The following is a 17,608-nucleotide window of genomic DNA, read 5'->3' as shown; positions in this document are numbered from 1 at the left end:
TGTTCTTTCCCTACATGGCCAGCACATAGCACAACATCTATCAAATAAACATTCAACAAAAACTTGAAAAATGATAAGACTTGATGAAATTATAACTGAAGAGTAATGCAGTTAATGTTTATTGTTGTACTTAACAACATGCCTGATTCTAATTTGATAGTTGCTTCTGTGATTTTAAAGGTAAAATGGAAAGGACTAAGAAAAAAAAAACAGAATTAAATAGCATAATAAGAACATAAGTGTTTGAAGGAAATGACTAAACATGCCTCAACTTAATAAAGTGAGCCATAATATTTGAGAAAATTATTTAAACAAAAAATTTCAATACATGTGGGATATGTGGAAAAAAAACACATGAGGCATAGACACCATATTAAAAATCATTTACAACTTTAGTGAAGGCAGGGAGAGGGGCCATAGGAGTTTTCAGGTTTTGTCCTCCACTAGGAATGAACATGGGGTTAAGGCGGCCTCCAGTGAGGCTGTCTCTGAACCCTTCTTTAGGTTTCTTTGAAACCCAGACAGGAGCGAGTGATGTGAGGCCAACTGTCAATAATAAGAATAATTCAAACACCAAGATTTAGAAAACTCTACTATTTACTCAAGATAAAAGAATAAAAAAAAAAACTCTTACTAAAAAAGAGAATTTATATTCCTTTACTTGAGGACAAATATATCGCAATCTAATGATACATTACATTTGAATTTTGAAGTATTGATATACTTCATGAACATATACTATTTAATAAGCATAGTCATTTCACTAAAGATAATTTCTACTAAAAATGGCAATGTTAAACATCTTTATTTTCCTGTCTCCTTACTGCTTATCTAACAGGGTCTGTTAAATAAATAAAACTTGACCTCAAATTTTACATATCTGAACTGAGTTATTTCTACCCCATATTTCCCCATCAGTTTCCTGTGACACCATCTGCCTCGCAGTCCAGTTCAGAGAACTTGGTGTCATCTAAGTCCCCTTCTACTCTCAGCAACCCCTCCTGTGCCATCCATCAATTACACCCACCTCCTTTTCACCTGTACTCCCACCCAGGATGTATGTAACGCTTCCTTATAGAACACCCCTCACCATACCCTTCTCATGCTCTGAGCTTTTAGTTTGCTCTTACTCTCTTCACTGATATCTCACAGCCTTTCCATTTCTATCACTGCTCTCAAACTGCTGACAGTCCAGCCACGCCGAACCAGCTGCAATATTTTAATTATGTCATCATGTTGTCTCATCTCTCTGTTTTACCCACACTGTCTTGTTTTTATCTTAAGATGATTTTCCCTCTCTCATCTACCTTCCTAGATTCTACTCAGAGTTCAAAATTCCATTTTCAAGGAAATGCTACCCTTTCTTAACTTCCTTGGAGTAAAGAAGCTGCCTCTCCTCTGTGCTGCTTCAGCAAACATGAAGAACGCCACGCAAGGGCACTTTCCCCATCAAAATGTGAATGATGATCCAGTGCATTAGACTAGACCTTCTTGAAAGCAGATGATCTTTCTTCCTATAATTCTAACCCTGGCACTATGATAGGAAATTGAAAGGTACTCAATAAATATTGGCAGAGAGAAGAAATGAATGGATCTCAAACACTGTTTAGACTATTCACTCAGAGAACAACGAAGTCAGATTTTCAGAAAAGACTATAGGTGAAGGTTGATTTATTCAGTGATTTGGCAAATATGACAGGAAGGATGAGCTGACTATAACAGCCCCAGGCTAATCATCAATTATAGTAATAATGATGATCATGAGCCCCAAACCCACCTGATAGCCATCACTTGCAGGTGGTGTGCTATGTGCTGTGTTCTCTGGACCATCCTCTCCACAGCCCTCTCACAAGTAAGCTGTGGTGACCCCCACTTGTGTAAGTGAGGAAACTAAAGTACAGGGAAGACAGGTCCCCATTTTTCAACCTTTGTAATAATACTTCCTCATGAGGGATGCAAAAATCAAGTAACACAGCATGAAATAGAGGACATGGCCATTTGAAGATACTTGTCCACAGAGTGAGCTGCCTGCTATACCATGGGGCAGGCAGCATGCCAGGGTCTGCCAGTCTACGTGCAGACCTCCAAAGGTGATGCACAGGAATCTTTGCTGAGAAGGAATTCCTGAAACAAGACTTGTCTTTCTGTTCATCTTAAGGTCTATCATTTGGACCTTTGTGTTCATTTAGGAACAAGAAACCTAAATATACAGACGAGATAGTCAAAACTAAAATATTTTTAGTAACCATTGATGATCGATACTACAAGTATCCAAATAAATAGTGTAGCAATTGAGATAAGAAAAAAAATGTCAGTCTACATAAGTCAACCCATTTTCACATGCTTATACAAAATAAAATCAAAATATTAGCTTACAAATGATTTTTTTTATAACAGAATTTTGGGGAAAATGATTTAAAGGAAAAAGAAGATTGGTAGGGTATACAGCTTTTGAATTTTGGATTCTTGGGGCTGGGGATGTGGCTCAAGCGGTAGCACACTCGCCTGGCATGTGTGCGGCCCGGGTTCGATCCTCAGCACCACATACACACAAAGATGTTGTGTCCACCGAAAACTAAAAAATAAATATTAAAAAATTCTCTCTCTCTCTCTCTGTCTCTATCACTCTCTCTTTTAAAAAAAAAGTAGTTCAAAGATTTCTACTGCCTGGATATATCGGTAGTTTGTGTCCATCTGGTACATCTGGTTTCTAAACAAGTAAAAACAGCACTATTAAGAAACCTTAAAGACAGTAGATCTCAAGATAATGAGATTCAGATATAACAATTCAATCACAGGAAAAAAAGGCATAGTATTGCTACTTACATTAAGCAGTTGTTCAAAAGCAAAACTAAAGCCTTTCTTATAATCAGTTATTCCTTTTGCTGTGATGTTATTCACGGCATCTTTTAACACTTTCTTATTTCTTACATTTGCTTGAACAAGGTGCTGGAAACAGCTTACATCCTGAGCATTGCTGTTGAACTGCAAAAAATTTAAAAAAAAGAAAATGCATAAATGAACATGAAGATCAAACATACAATTTTCAACAAATTTGTTTTACCCATCTCGACCTCACTGCATTGCTATCTATCTCTTTCAAAAGGAAGAGTGTCTAAGTAACAAAAGGCCAAAGATAAAATGGCAGCTTCCATTTAAGCCTCCAACTTACACTGTTAACCCTGAGCCAGTCACCTTCCTAATCTTGGTTTCCCTGTTTATAAATTTGAGTTATGTGAGGTCCCTTCCAGTCCCCAAATCTGAGGATCATATAGACAAAAGAAAAACAATGATATGAATTCCACATTAAAAACTGATATGAGGGCTGGGGTTATGGCTCAGTGGTAGAGCACTCGCCTCGCACTGCAAGGCCCTGGGTTCGATCCTCAGCACCACATAAAAATAAATAAATAAAAATTGATATGAGATACCTGCCCAGGATGCAGGGGAAGGTAAGGATTTTTAATTGCCTCTTGTCAGAAATGGTTGGTTAAAAAAAAGAGGACACTGGATGACAGGGGAGGATAGCAGTTTTGAAATGTGAAAGTGGAGTCTATGTTAGCTCAAACCAAAAGGTAATATGAACCAAGATCAACTGGTAGCCTTTTACAAATGCCACTCTCTAGATGATAAAAATAAAGAACACAGGGATTGTGGAGGTAAGTGTAGGGCAAGTCGATTACTGCACATAGTGATTGCTCTGAGTGACAAAGCTCTCAGCAATAAGAGGCTGTGAGAGGACAGAATTTAAACTCTCCCATGATACCTGCTCCAAACTGAAAAGTTACAAATAAGCAACAAAGTAATTTCACAATTCTATAAAGTGGATTCACATAGTTCACTGGGTATTTCCAAAAGGATGAGAACAATAGGAGTACTGCACACTCCAGGATAAGATGATGAAAAACTCCCATTGTTTATTAACTCGAAGTTTTGTCAGTTCCTTAGGCTACTGGGGCCCAGACTTCATATGTGTTCAAAACTCGAATAAAAGTCAGACTTGCTCAAAGGCAAAGGACTGGCTCGACAAAATGTTAAAGGGTATTGTCAGATCAAAGAACATTTAATTCAGTGCTTTGAATGGGTGGGTCACAAGTGATTACAAACTCTTACAAATATAGTGCAGCATTCTTTTTTCTCTGAAGATTAATGAGATTAATTATAAGGTACACTCAAAATTCATTAGCTATTTGTAATGCAAATGTTTACAAGTAGCCTAGAATGAAAGCAAGAAATAGTTTTGTGCTTTCAGATTTAAGCAAATTATTCATGCATACACATGCACACACTCATATGGACCATATATCCATAAGCAAACACTTACATGATATTTACTATGTACTCAATTTAATACAAACTGTAAAAACAATAATCATCTCCTCTGCAAATGCCCTACAAGAGAAACATTATCATTTGATCCATGAGAAACTTTAGGAGAGGTTGAGTTGTCCTTAGTCACGTGACTAATAATGAGGAAAGTGACAATTGTGCAGTGTAATAAGAGTCTATTGTTCCAACCATTCCCAGGCTGCCTTTTAATGCAGTATGATAACTGATTAGCTCTGTAGAGAAATACAATAATGTGCTCTGAGAGACAATATCAGGGGAAGCATTTCCAATGTGGATTATGAATAACTGTGAGGGAAATTCTGCTCAGAAATAGCATTTCCTGTGATTCCAGAGAAATGCCCCAATGTGGAACATGGAGAAAAGAAGATTTCAAGCAAACAGCCCACATTATTGCAAAGGCCCAGATAATTATTATTTTGCGGGGGTGGATGCCTTTTAAGGAAACATTCTGAGGACCAATGAGGCAGAGGCTAGATCATGTGGAGTCTAAAGGAAATGCTGAAAAGTGAGGTTTCATTCTCTGTCAAATGAAAAATAATTTTAATACAGAATTTTAAGAGATCACCCTAGCTGCTGTGTGGAAAACAGATTTAAAGTGAGCAAAATTGCCAGGAGAGAAGAGACAGGAAGCTATTGTCGTTACCTAGCTGAAAACATTTAGTGGCTTTTTTATTCATGGAGATGGTCAGAAAAGGAAGGACTCAGATGTATTTTTGAGAATGAACAGGACATGGTGGTGGATTCAACATGTGGATGAGTAACAGAACAGAATCTTGAGTAACCGCCAGGTTTCTGACACGGCCTCCGGTGTCTGGAAGAGTGACCAGTTCAGGGATAACTGAGGGCTAGGGACAAGAAGCAGAGTTTCACTTTGGATGAGATTTCCACGTATGTGAGACAGACGAGTGGAGATGTCAAGAAATAACATTTACAGCACGAGGCTTAAGGAAGACGTGACTTAATATTTTAAAAAATAATAATAAAGTAGAAGGCTTCATCATAAAAATGTGGCTTAAAGCCATGTGAATTAGAGTGAAATAGAGCAGAAGGATCCAAAAAAACTAAGAGTGAGTTCCCAGAGAGGCAGGGGGGAAATCAAGATGTTAGATTTTCTTACTTTTTTGGAGTATGATGTGAGGGAAAGAAAGAGAAAAATCTCAAGAGGAAGCCATAGTTCAGAGACAGAGATGACAAGGACTTAACTGCCACTGAATTTACGCACCTCAGGTGGACAGTTCCTGAAGGGACAGAGCAGATAGAAAGTGGCAGTCTGTGGCTGGCAAGTCTTCACAGCTCCTTGGCAGAGGGGAGCAGAAACACACATGGTGGTACCTGTCGAGGAACCTGGGGTCCAGGAAAGACTCCTTTAAAGTGGGGGAGTCACTAGAACACAAAGGGTTGATGGTGAAAAGAGGAGAAAGGAAAAGATGGCAGGAAATAGAAAAGAGGTGAACAACAACCTGGGGAGGCGGTGAGAAGGATGGGATCCAGATGGCACACTGAGGAAAGTCCTTGCAGGAAAACGTGTGTCAGCTTTCTTACTGCTAGAGAGAAGAGGGGAAGCAGGCCCAGGAGGTATGGAGGCCTGAAGGTGTCAGAGTTACTGTATGTGGCTTTTGTCTTCTTTAATGAACAAAGAGGCAAGGTGCTCAGGCAAATGTAAGGTCTGGAGAGGAAACAGGAAGTAAAACATCCTGTGCAGATAAATAATTCATGCCTTTCCCATTTTTCTTTTCTTTTTTTTTTTTTTCTTGAACACACGGTCAGGTACATCAGATGGATGAGAATAAAATTCCAATATATTTTGCTGTTTTGTATAATTGCAGATGTTAAAGACTTAACATCATCAATCAAATGACCATTCCTATGGTCTCCTTCATTGCTTTTTCTAGGCTTTCACAGTTTGATGCAATCTTTTTTCTAGATATTCAGTTTAGAAAACAAAAGTGTGAGAATTCCTTTATATTGGTGGAATTTAAAAGTTTGCCAATAGGTTAATAGGAAACATCTGACCTTAGAAAATTATTAGTACTAGTGATAGGAACTGTTATTAACTGGTTTACTTAAATCATGAATCATCGTAAGATACAAGTTTTGCTGAAAATGAGCACTGAATAATGTATTGCCTTAAGTATTTCATTTGGCCTTGACCTGCTTTTAATACAGAAAAGTGAGGCATCTCATTAAGTCACTTTAATACAAACTGATTAAATGTAAATTCTATTCACTAAATACAAATTCAGTGGTGTATAACAGAAATATTACAATTGCACTCATGAAAAAAACTCATAAATAATGCAGAGAAAGGAATAACTAACTTTCAAAGTATAACTCCCTATAGCAAATCTTATTCTCCTAGGAAAGGGATGGCAAACTTTCAAAGGTCGGAATTAGATAAGAATATATTACAGACATTTTAGACTCATCTGCTCTTAGAAAAAATATATACATACAGGTTTAATTTCACCAACTGAAATGGCAGTCTTTTGGTAACATGGATGCAGATATTAAAAACCTTACAGCAAAAGTCAAAGATACAGCATCACAGAGTATGGTGAGTGAACGGACAGATTTAAGGAGCTTTTGTTTTGTTTAACTAATGAGAAAGTATTTCTTAAATTTTTTTTTATTAGTAGTTGTACATGCCAGTAGAATGTATTTTGGTAGAATAAACATACACAAAATATAACCTATTCTATTAGATTCCCACTCTTGTGGTCATACATGATGTGGAGTTACCCAGGTCATATATACAAAACAAGGCTAGGAAGTTAAGACCAATTAATTCTACTGTCTTTCCCATTCCCCTCCCCGATTCCCTTCATTACCCTTTGTCTAGTCCAATCAGTTTCTATTTTTCCCTCCCCCAACCTCCCTTGTTTTGGGTTAGCATCCACAAATCAGAGAGTACATTAGGGCATTGGAATTTTAGGATTGGCTTATTTCTTTATATTCTTCAGTTCCATCCATTTACCACCAAATGCCATAATTCCATTCTCCTTTGTGGTAGGTAATATTCTATTGTGTATATATATCACAAGAAAATATTTCTTTTGAAATTGTAATGGTTTATATCTGGAATATTCACCAAGACTCATGTGGTGAAGGGCTGGTCCCCAATATAGCAGTATTCAGAAGTGGGGTTTTAGGGGAAGTGATTGGCTCATGAAGGCTCTGACCTCATCCGTGGATTAATCCACAGATGAATTCTTAGCTGAATGGTATCCTGAAAGGTGGTAGAAATTGTAGAAAGTAGAACCTAGTAGAAGGGAGTAGGCTCTTGGGGGCATGCCCTTGGGGACTATATTTTGTCCCCAAACCCTTCCATTTTTCTCTCTCTCCTTCCTGGCTGCCATAAGGTGAGCAGTTTTTGTCTACCATGCTCTTTTATCGTGCTGTTCTGCCTTGCCTCCGGCCCAAAGCAATGGAGGCAACCGAATATGAGCCTCTGAAACATATTTACTCCTTTGTTTTTCTCAGTCATAGGAATGAAAAGCTAACACAAAAGTGTCAGAAACCAACATCAAACTAACATTCAAACTAATATCACACTGATTCTTTCTCTGATCCCCAAAGACTCAGTCATGTAGTTCCTGGATTAGAACCTCCAAGAACATCTTGCTGCCAGCATGCTTAGAGAAGAAGGTGTGTGGGTTAACATGAACATATGCAGTAGACGTCGTAGAGGACTCTGCAGTTCAAATCCAGCAGTGGTGTTTTTTCATTTCTCCCTTCACAGACCTTATTCCTTCTTCCTATAGCTCTTTTCCTCACTACATATGCTCTTTTTTCACTTCCAGTGTTTCCTCCCCTCTTCACTCAGTTATCCCACAGAGTTCAACATTCTTCCTAAATGAAATTCTTTCATGATCTTCCCTGATTAAACCAAATCACGCCTCACAAACTCTCCTCAGCCTATCTTTCTTACAGAACAGTTATAATCTTATGTGTTTGTATATCTTCATTAGACTGTTCCATTGAATTATTGGCCCAGGTTACCAAAATTAATATTACCAAAATTAATACCCTTCTGCCACTGCATCTTTAGTACACAACACATCATAGGTATGCTATAAATATTTACCAAATGAATCTGTGAATTTTCTGTTAAATTCCTTGGATCAGGGGGGAGTTGAAGAAAATTAGCTCCTAGTACAAAATGTTGATCAATAATCAAATAATGCACTTATAAGTAGACAAACTTTCTTTTAATCTGTAACATATTGTCAAATTTGTATATTCTATTTCTGTCCAAATGGAAACTATTAAGATAGTTAAATGAAGATATGTATAACACCTATCATAGAGTCTGGCACATAGTAATAGATAAATAACATGCAACTTCATAATTTAAAAAAAATTATTTAGTAAGAAAAAAAACCAGCATGTTCAATAGTAAAACCAGATCACACTTCTAATTAAGGACAAAGATTCGTATAAGCAATATCAGCTTTAGCAAGCTTTAAAAAAAAGCCATTAATGGGATGACACATGTTACCTCAAGCAGGTTAGTTAGAAAGTTTGAGACTACTATAACCAGTACATTTTGTGGCTTCCACAAAAACCTTCTTATTAAATATCATACTTGAGAAGATATTCAATTATAAGGTAATTTAGAGCCCAAACCAATTTGTCACAGCCAAACTCCTGTTTTTATAAAGGCAGCATCTGGGTTTGTTCTGATGTCTTTTGCTAAAATTATTCCCAAAAATATTTGAGAGGGGGACCCTGGCATTCATCACATCATTTCTGGATGCACACTGAAGCGTTGCCATTGCTTGGATACACACAAATCCCAGGAACTGGTAAAGTTCCTGGAAAGGGCCCTCTGTCTGGAATGGTAATGGTGTGTCTTCATTGAATGGAGAAACAAAGTCAAGTAGTTTTGCATTAGAATCATTAAGAATTAAGGATGAAATAATTCCCAAAGACACCTTCCACTTAGAACTGCAAAAAGAAATGGCCCATTAAAACTACCCACACACTGGGCTGGGGATGTGGCTCAAGCGGTAGCGCGCTCGCCTGGCATGCGTGCGGCTCAGGTTCGATCCTCAGCACCACATACAAACAAAGATGTTGTGTCCGCTGAAAACTAAAATAAATAAATAAATATTAAAAAAAACTACCCACACACTATGCCTTTTAATTCCCACCTGCCCCATGGACTAAAAGGCTGACCCACCATTGTCTGTTCTGCACAACGCTTAGTCAGAAAGCCTTTTTTCAGTGGGGAAAAAATGGGACCTTATTCATAATTTCTCGGCTTTTGAAAAACTGCAAATATAAAAATTATTTCTTAGAACGTGACTTAGTGCTTTGCTTTAATTATGTAAAATAAATGTGGTGCAAAATTGTAGGGTTAAGCTGTGCAGATGAATAGCAAAAATGATTCAAATCTAGAAGCACTTGCTTTGGAACATAGGTATATTTTTACATTAAAAATATTAGTAAGCTTCTTTATATAAGTTAACAATAATAAATAATGTTTAACAAATTTATATTATATAAACAGCTTATATTAATTATGAAGATTAAATAACAGAATTTTGTATAATCACAGAACATCAGTTGCTATTTACATATTGGCCACCAGATGGCAGTGTAGGAAAATTAAAAAAGTGAACGGACTTCAAAATCTTGGTTTTATAAAAGTATTTCTATTAGAAACAATTTAAAATTTGCTTTATTTTTTATAGAAAATGTGAAACTAGAAGTTACATAAAAACAAAATGATTATTCCAAAACCTAAATAAAACAGCTGGTAATATCCATGTGGATATGAATGTATTCAAGATGACCTACTAGGATTTTATCTATTACTAAAGCAATTTCCATAAATTCTCTGCCAAGGTAAAGTATAACTATGCCAGTCATACTGAGCTCTTATAAACACATTTTTGCTAAACTGCAGATAAAAAGGGTAGCTCAATATTTATATTACTGGGATTTCCTTGATGGCTATAGAAGTGAAACTTTTTCTCATACAGTAGTTTTCTTATGATTCTGTAAACTATAAGTTCTATTTTCCCAGTTTGTTATTTACTTTGTAGTTTGAACTTACAAACTCATTCCTTTGTGAATTTTAAAAAATAATGTAGACTGGGACCGGAAGATGGCGGCCAAGGGAGTGCAGCACACCAGTACGCTGCGCCACTGTGTGGGAGAAACACAAGGTGAAATGGCTGAAGGCTACCTTGGTGGGAATCCCCAGTGAAATTGAAGTGCTCCAGAATCTAGAGGTCAAAATTCCAGCGCGCGGGATTCGGCTGCAGGGGCTTGGTAGCGGGCGATTTCTCCGCACGGAGCGAAGCAGTACTTGGTCGGCGGACCGCCCCGTGGATGGAGTCTGGGACGTGCCCGAGTTAATTAGCCGCGAGTTACCAGAGAGGGATTACTGCGAAGCGGATTCTGCAGGCTCCTGCCAGTGGCACACTAGCCGCGCTGAGTGCTGAATTCCAGCTTTGAAATACAGGAGAGAATTGGTCCAGTTCGTTTCCCGACACCGGTCAGAACACGCAGGAGAACTGCAGCCGCCATCATGGAGAGCTGACGCAATCATCCCTGTTTTCTACTGATCTCAGCTCATTCAACTACAGAACAGGTGATTCCAGGCTGGTATTTGCCTGCGTCGCGCAGACAGATCGCTCAGGCTCGGGATTGGAAACTCTGAGGAGAATACTCTTCAGGCCTCACCCCTGGCAAGGCGGGCGCCGGGCTTTGAGCGGCCAGATTCTAGTTCCCCGGGTTGCTTTGGCCCAGGGCGGGAGATCCTTCTTGGCCCGGGGCTACGGAACCCGCGGCGACTGTGTCTTTGACCCTGCCCCTGTCTGAGCGTACACTGAGCTGGGAGAGGTTGGAGCTGCCAGGCCCGGGCGGGGGCCGCCTGGGCCTGAGGCTGGGGTACCTCTGTGGACCCTGCTCCGAGCAGAGTGTGGCAGGGATCGGAGAGGCTGGGTTCTGGCCCTCGTGGCTGCTTGAGCCCAGGGCCGCGGAGCCTGCGGGGACTGCGAGCTGAGGCCAGCCACAAGTGAAACTTGCGACGAGGGGCAGCGGGACTCTGTCTCCTGGAACAGTTTTGACCCGGAGCTGGAGAGCCCGCGGGAAGTGCGTCTTAGACTCTGCTCCAAGGGGAGCGTACACCGAGCAGGGAGAGTTTGGTGCGGCCAGGCTTGGGCACCTAGCAGGGAGAGTCTGGTGCGGCCAGGCTTGGGCTCCCGGGGCGGCTCTGGCCTGGGTTTGGGGAACCCGCGGCGGTTGCCCTGAGGAGCCTGCTCCTAGCAGAAAGTGGCGGGGATCGGAGAGACCGGCTCCTGGCTCCCGAAGCGGCTCTGGCTCAGGGTTGGGGATCCTACAGGGACTGCTTCTTGGTCCGGGTCCTGCTGGGTACTGCGGGGGCCTGGAGGGCAGAGTGGAGCTGCCTCCTGTGCCCAGAGCAGGCTAAGGGTCCCGCCGGTGTGGTATCGCGACACCCCAACTGCAGCTGGGGCCGAGGAGAGTAGCCGCCCACGCCTGGAACAGGACCAGCGACCCGACGGCAGGGTAGCCAAGTCAACCCTCTTGGAGTAGAGGCCGTGAAGAGCTGCCGTCTGACCCTGCAAGGTAGGCAGTCCTGCGTCCCACTGGCAGGACAGGCTCGGCAGCCGGCCAGTGTAGTGGACGAGTAGCATCGAGGCAGTCACGTCACACTGGTTGGAGTGGGGGTTGAACAGAGCCGCCGCCAGCATCCGGAAGGAGCCCAGAGACCCGTTGGAGAGGCAGTTAGGTACCCCCACTGGGAGTGGGGGTTGAGCAGAACTGCAGCCCAGGCCCGCAGGGTGGGCAGATCTGAGACCCACCGGTGGAACAGGCTTGGAGGCCGACCAGCGTGGTAGACACGTCACAAATTGGAGTAGGGGTGGAGAAGAGCTGCTGCCCACGTCCGGATCAGGACCAACGATCCGAGGACGTGGTAGGAACGTCACCGCAATTGGAGTGGGGGCAGAGTAGAGCAGCCACCCGTGCCCGCAGGGCGGGCAGACCTACGACCAACCAGCGTAGTATATAGATCACCCTGATTAGAGGAGGATCACAGCCACTACCCGCCCTACAAGAGAGATATCCCAAATATACAAGAGCAACAAAAATAAACAGGGGGAAAAATTTCAAAAACACAACAGTTTCACGAAGCAGAAAGAAACGCAAGCAACATGAAAAGACAAGGAAAGAAAGGACCACAAGCAATGCAGGTCAACTCAACCCTAGAAGAGGTAATAGCTGCAACAGATGGAATGTCAGATAAAGAGTTCAGGATATACATGCTTCAGATGATCTGGACTCTCAAGGAAGACATGAGACAGCAAAACCAGACAATGAAAGATCACATTGACAAGGAACTACAGAAACAAATCCAGGAAGTAAAAGATCAATTTCACAGGGAGCTAGAAGTAATAAAGAACAAACAAATAGAAATCCTAGAAATGCAGGAAGCAATAAACCAACTTAAAACCTCAATTGACAATACTACCAGCAGAATAGATCACTTAGAAGATAGAACATCAGACAATGAAGACAAAGTATTTCAACTTGAGAAGAACATAGACAGTTCAGCAAGACTGCTAAGAAACCATGAGCAGAACATCCAAGAGATATGGGATAACATTAAAAGGCCAAACTTAAGAGTCATTGGGATACAGGAGGGCACAGAGCTCCAAACCAGAGGAATGAACAATCTATTCAATGAAATAATACGAGAAAACTTCCCAGACTTGAAGAATGAAACAGAATCCCATATCCTAGAAGCCTACAGGACGCCAAAAGTGCAAAATCATAAGAGATCCACACCTAGACACATTATAATGAAGATGCCCAACATACAGAATAAGGAGAGAATTTTAAAAGCTACAAGAGAAAGAAAGCAGATTACATTTAGGGGCAAACCAATCAGGATAACAGCTGATCTCTCAACACAGACTCTGAAAGCTAGAAGATCCTGGAATAACATATTTCAAACACTGAAAGAAAATGGGCTCCAACCAAGAATCGTGTATCTGGCGAAATTAAGCTTCAGGATGGAAGATGAAATTAAAACCTTTCACGATAAACAAAAGTTAAAAGAATTCGCAGCTAGAAAACCATCTCTTCAAAAAATCCTTGGCAAAACATTACAGGAAGAGGAAACTGAAAATAACATTGAAAACCATCAGTGGTTGATAGGACAGTAAAGGGGGGAAAGTAACCAAAGAGGAAAACTAATCAGGTTTAGTAACATAAATAAACAAATATGACTGGAGGAACAAACATAATCTCAATAATAACCCTAAATGTTAATGGCTTAAACTCACCAATTAAGAGACACAGGCTAGTCGAATGGATCACAAAACAAGATCCAACAATATGTTGCCTACAGGAGACACATTTGATAGGAAAAGATATACATAGACTGAAGGTGAAAGGCTGGGAAAAATCATTCCACTCATATGGACTGCGGAAACAAGCAGGAGTGTCCATACTCATATCAAACAAAATAGATTTCAAGCCAAAATTAATCAAAAAGGATAAAGAGGGACACTGCATACTGCTCAAGGGAACCATACACCAACAAGACATAACAATCATAAATATATATGCCCCAAACAATGGTGCACCTACGTTCATCAAGCAAACTCTTCTCAAGTACAAGAGTCTAATAGACCACTATACAATAATCATGGGAGACTTCAACACACCTCTCTCACCACTGGACAGATCTTCCAAACAAAAGTTAAATAAGGAAACTATAGAACTCAACAACACAATTAACAACCTAGACTTAATTGACATATATAGAATATACCACCCAACATCAAGTAGTTACACATTTTTCTCAGCAGCACATGGATCCTTCACAAAAATAGATCATATATTATGTCACAGGGCAACTCTTAGACAATATAAAGGAGTAGAAATAATACCATGCATCCTATCTAATCATAATGGAATGAAACTGAAAATCAACGATAAAAGAAGGAAGGAAAAATCATGCACCACGTGGAGAATGAACAATAGGTTACTGAATGACCAATGGGTCATAGAAGACATCAAGGAGGAAATTAAAAAATTCTTAGAGATAAATGAAAACACTGACACAACATATCGGAATCTATGGGACACATTGAAAGCAGTTTTAAGAGGAAAATTCATTGCTTGGAGTTCATTCCTTAAAAAAAGAAAAAACCAACAAATAAATGATCTCATACTTCATCTCAAAATCCTAGAAAAAGAAGAGCAAAACAACAGCAAAAGAAGTAGAAGGCAAGAAATAATTAAAATCAGAGCTGAAATTAATGAAATTGAAACAAAAGAAACAATTGAAAAAATTGACAAAACCAAAAGTTGGTTCTTTGAAAAAATAAATAAAATTGACAGACCCTTAGCCATGCTAACGAAGAGAAGAAGAGAGAGAACCCAAATTACTAGCATACGGGATGAAAAAGGCAATATCACAACAGACACTTCAGAAATACAGAAGATAATTAGAAATTACTTTGAATCCTTATACTCCAATAAAATAGAAGATAGTGAAGGCATCGATAAATTTCTTAAGTCATATGATCTGCCCAGATTGAGTCAGGAAGATATAGACAACCTAAACAGACCAATAACAATAGAGGAAATAGAAGAAACCATCAAAAGACTACCAACTAAGAAAAGCCCAGGACCGGATGGGTATACAGCAGAATTTTACAAAACCTTTAAAGAGGAACTAACACCAATACTTTTCAAGTTATTTCAGGAAATAGAAAAAGAGGGAGAACTTCCAAATACATTCTACGAGGCCAACATCACCCTGATTCCTAAACCAGACAAAGACACTTCAAAGAAAGAAAACTACAGACCAATATCTCTAATGAACCTAGATGCAAAAATCCTCAATAAAATTCTGGCGAATCGGATTCAAAAACATATCAAAAAAATTATACACCATGATCAAGTAGGATTCATCCCTGGGATGCAAGGCTGGTTCAATATACGGAAATCAATAAATGTTATTCACCACATCAATAGACTTAAAAATAAGAACCATATGATCATCTCGATAGATGCAGAAAAGGCATTCGACAAAGTACAGCATCCCTTTATGTTCAAAACTCTAGAAAAATTAGGGATAACAGGATCATTCCTCAACATTGTTAAAGCAATCTATGATAAGCCACAGGCCAGCATCATCCTGAATGGAGAAAAATTGAAGGCATTCCCTCTAAGATCTGGGACAAGACAGGGATGCCCTCTCTCACCACTTCTGTTCAACATAGTCCTCGAAACACTGGTCAGAGCAATTAGACAGACGAAAGAAATTAAAGGCATAAAAATAGGAAAAGAAGAACTTAAATTATCACTATTTGCAGACGATATGATTCTATACCTAACAGACCCAAAAGGGTCTACAAAGAAACTATTAGAGTTAATAAATGAATTCAGCAAAGTGGCGGGATATAAAATCAACACGCATAAATCAAATGCATTCCTGTACATCAGCGACAAATCCTCTGAAACAGAAATGAGGACAACTACTCCATTCACAATATCCCCCCAAAAAATAAAATACCTGGGAATCAATCTAACAAAAGAGGTGAAAGACCTATACAATGAAAACTACAGAACCCTAAAAAGAGACATAGAAGAAGACCTCAGAAGATGGAAAAATATACCCTGCTCATGGATAGGCAGAACTAACATCATCAAAATGGCGATATTACCAAAAGTTCTCTATAAGTTCAATGCTATCCCAATCAAAATCCCAACAGCATTTCTTGTAGAAATAGATAAAACAATCAGGAAATTCATATGGAATAATAAAAGACCCAGAATAGCAAAAACAATGCTAAGCAGGAAGTGTGAATCAGGCGGTATAGCGATACCAGACTTCAAACTATACTACAGAGCAATAGTAACAAAAACAGCATGGTACTGGTACCAAAACAGGTGAGTGGACCAATGGTACAGAATAGAAGACACAGTAACCAATCCGCAAAACTACAACTATCTTATATTTGATAAAGGGGCTAAAAGCATGCAATGGAGGAAGGATAGCATCTTCAACAAATGGTGCTGGGAAAACTGGAAATCCATTTGCATCAAAATGAAACTGAATCCCTTTCTCTCGCCATGCACAAAAGTTAACTCAAAATGGATCAAGGAGCTCGATATTAAATCAGAGACACGGCGTCTGATAGAAGAAAAAGTCGGCTATGATCTACATACTGTGGGGTCAGGCCCCAAATTCCTCAATAGGACACCCATAGCGCAAGAGTTAACAACCAGAATCAACAAATGGGACTTACTCAAACTAAGAAGTTTTCTCTCAACAAAAGAAACAATAAGAGAGATAAACAGGGAGCCTACATCCTGGGAACAAATCTTTACCCCACACACTTCAGATAGAGCCCTAATATCCAGAGTATACAAAGAACTCAAAAAATTAGATAATAAGATAACAAATAACCCAATCAACAAATGGGTCAAGGACCTGAACAGACACTTCTCAGAGGAGGACATACAATCAATCAACAAGTACATGAAAAAATGCTCAACATCGCTAGCAGTCAGAGAAATGCAAATCAAAACCACCCTAAGATACCATCTCACTCCAGTAAGATTGGCAGCCATTAAGAAATCCAACAACAACAAGTGCTGGCGAGGATGCGGGGAAATGGGTACACTTGTTCATTGTTGGTGGGACTGCAAAATGGTGCAGCCAATTAGGAAAGCAGTATGGAGATTTCTTGGAAAGTTGGGAATGGAACCACCATTTGACCCAGCTATTCCCCTCCTCGGTCTATTCCCTAAAGACCTAACAAGAGCATGCTACAGGGACACTGCTATATCGATGTTCATAGCAGCACAATTCACGATAGCAAGATTGTGGAACCAACCTAGAAGCCCTTCAATAGATGAATGGATTAAAAATGTGGCATTTATACACAATGGAGTATTACTCTGCAATAAGAAATGACAAAATCATAGAATTTGGAGGGAAATGGATGGCATTAGAGCAGATTATGCTAAGTGAAGCTAGCCAATCCTTAAAAAACAAATGTCAAATGTCTTCTTTGATATAAGGGGAGTAACCAAGGACAGGGTAGAGACGAAGAGCTGGAGAAGAAGAATAACATTAAACAGGGATGATAGGCGGGAGGGAAAGTGAGAGTTAAGGGAAATTGCATGGAACTGGAAGGTGAGCCTCAGGGTTATACACAATTACATATAAGAGGAAAGGAGGAGTAGGAGAAAAATTATATAA

The 17,608-nt window shown here is 39.8% G+C and overlaps 1 protein-coding gene across 3 annotated transcripts in view; it reads right to left on the bottom strand.

The window, feature by feature from the left end:
- Positions 1-17,608, bottom strand: part of CACNA2D1 (calcium voltage-gated channel auxiliary subunit alpha2delta 1) — a 483,532-nt gene that overhangs the window by 86,253 nt on the left and 379,671 nt on the right. For all 3 annotated transcript variants that reach the window (XM_081286479.1, XM_081286480.1, XM_081286478.1), the window contains exon 11: positions 2,827-2,985. In XM_081286479.1, the coding sequence (XP_081142605.1) occupies positions 2,827-2,985 (159 nt within the window). The remainder of the gene's footprint in view (positions 1-2,826; positions 2,986-17,608) is intronic.

Source organism: Spermophilus citellus, assembly GCF_964194105.1.
Source record: "Spermophilus citellus genome assembly, chromosome: 3".
NCBI lineage: Eukaryota > Metazoa > Chordata > Mammalia > Rodentia > Sciuridae > Spermophilus > Spermophilus citellus.
Note: the sequence above shows the minus strand (reverse complement) of the source record. Positions and strands in the feature narration are given on the sequence as shown.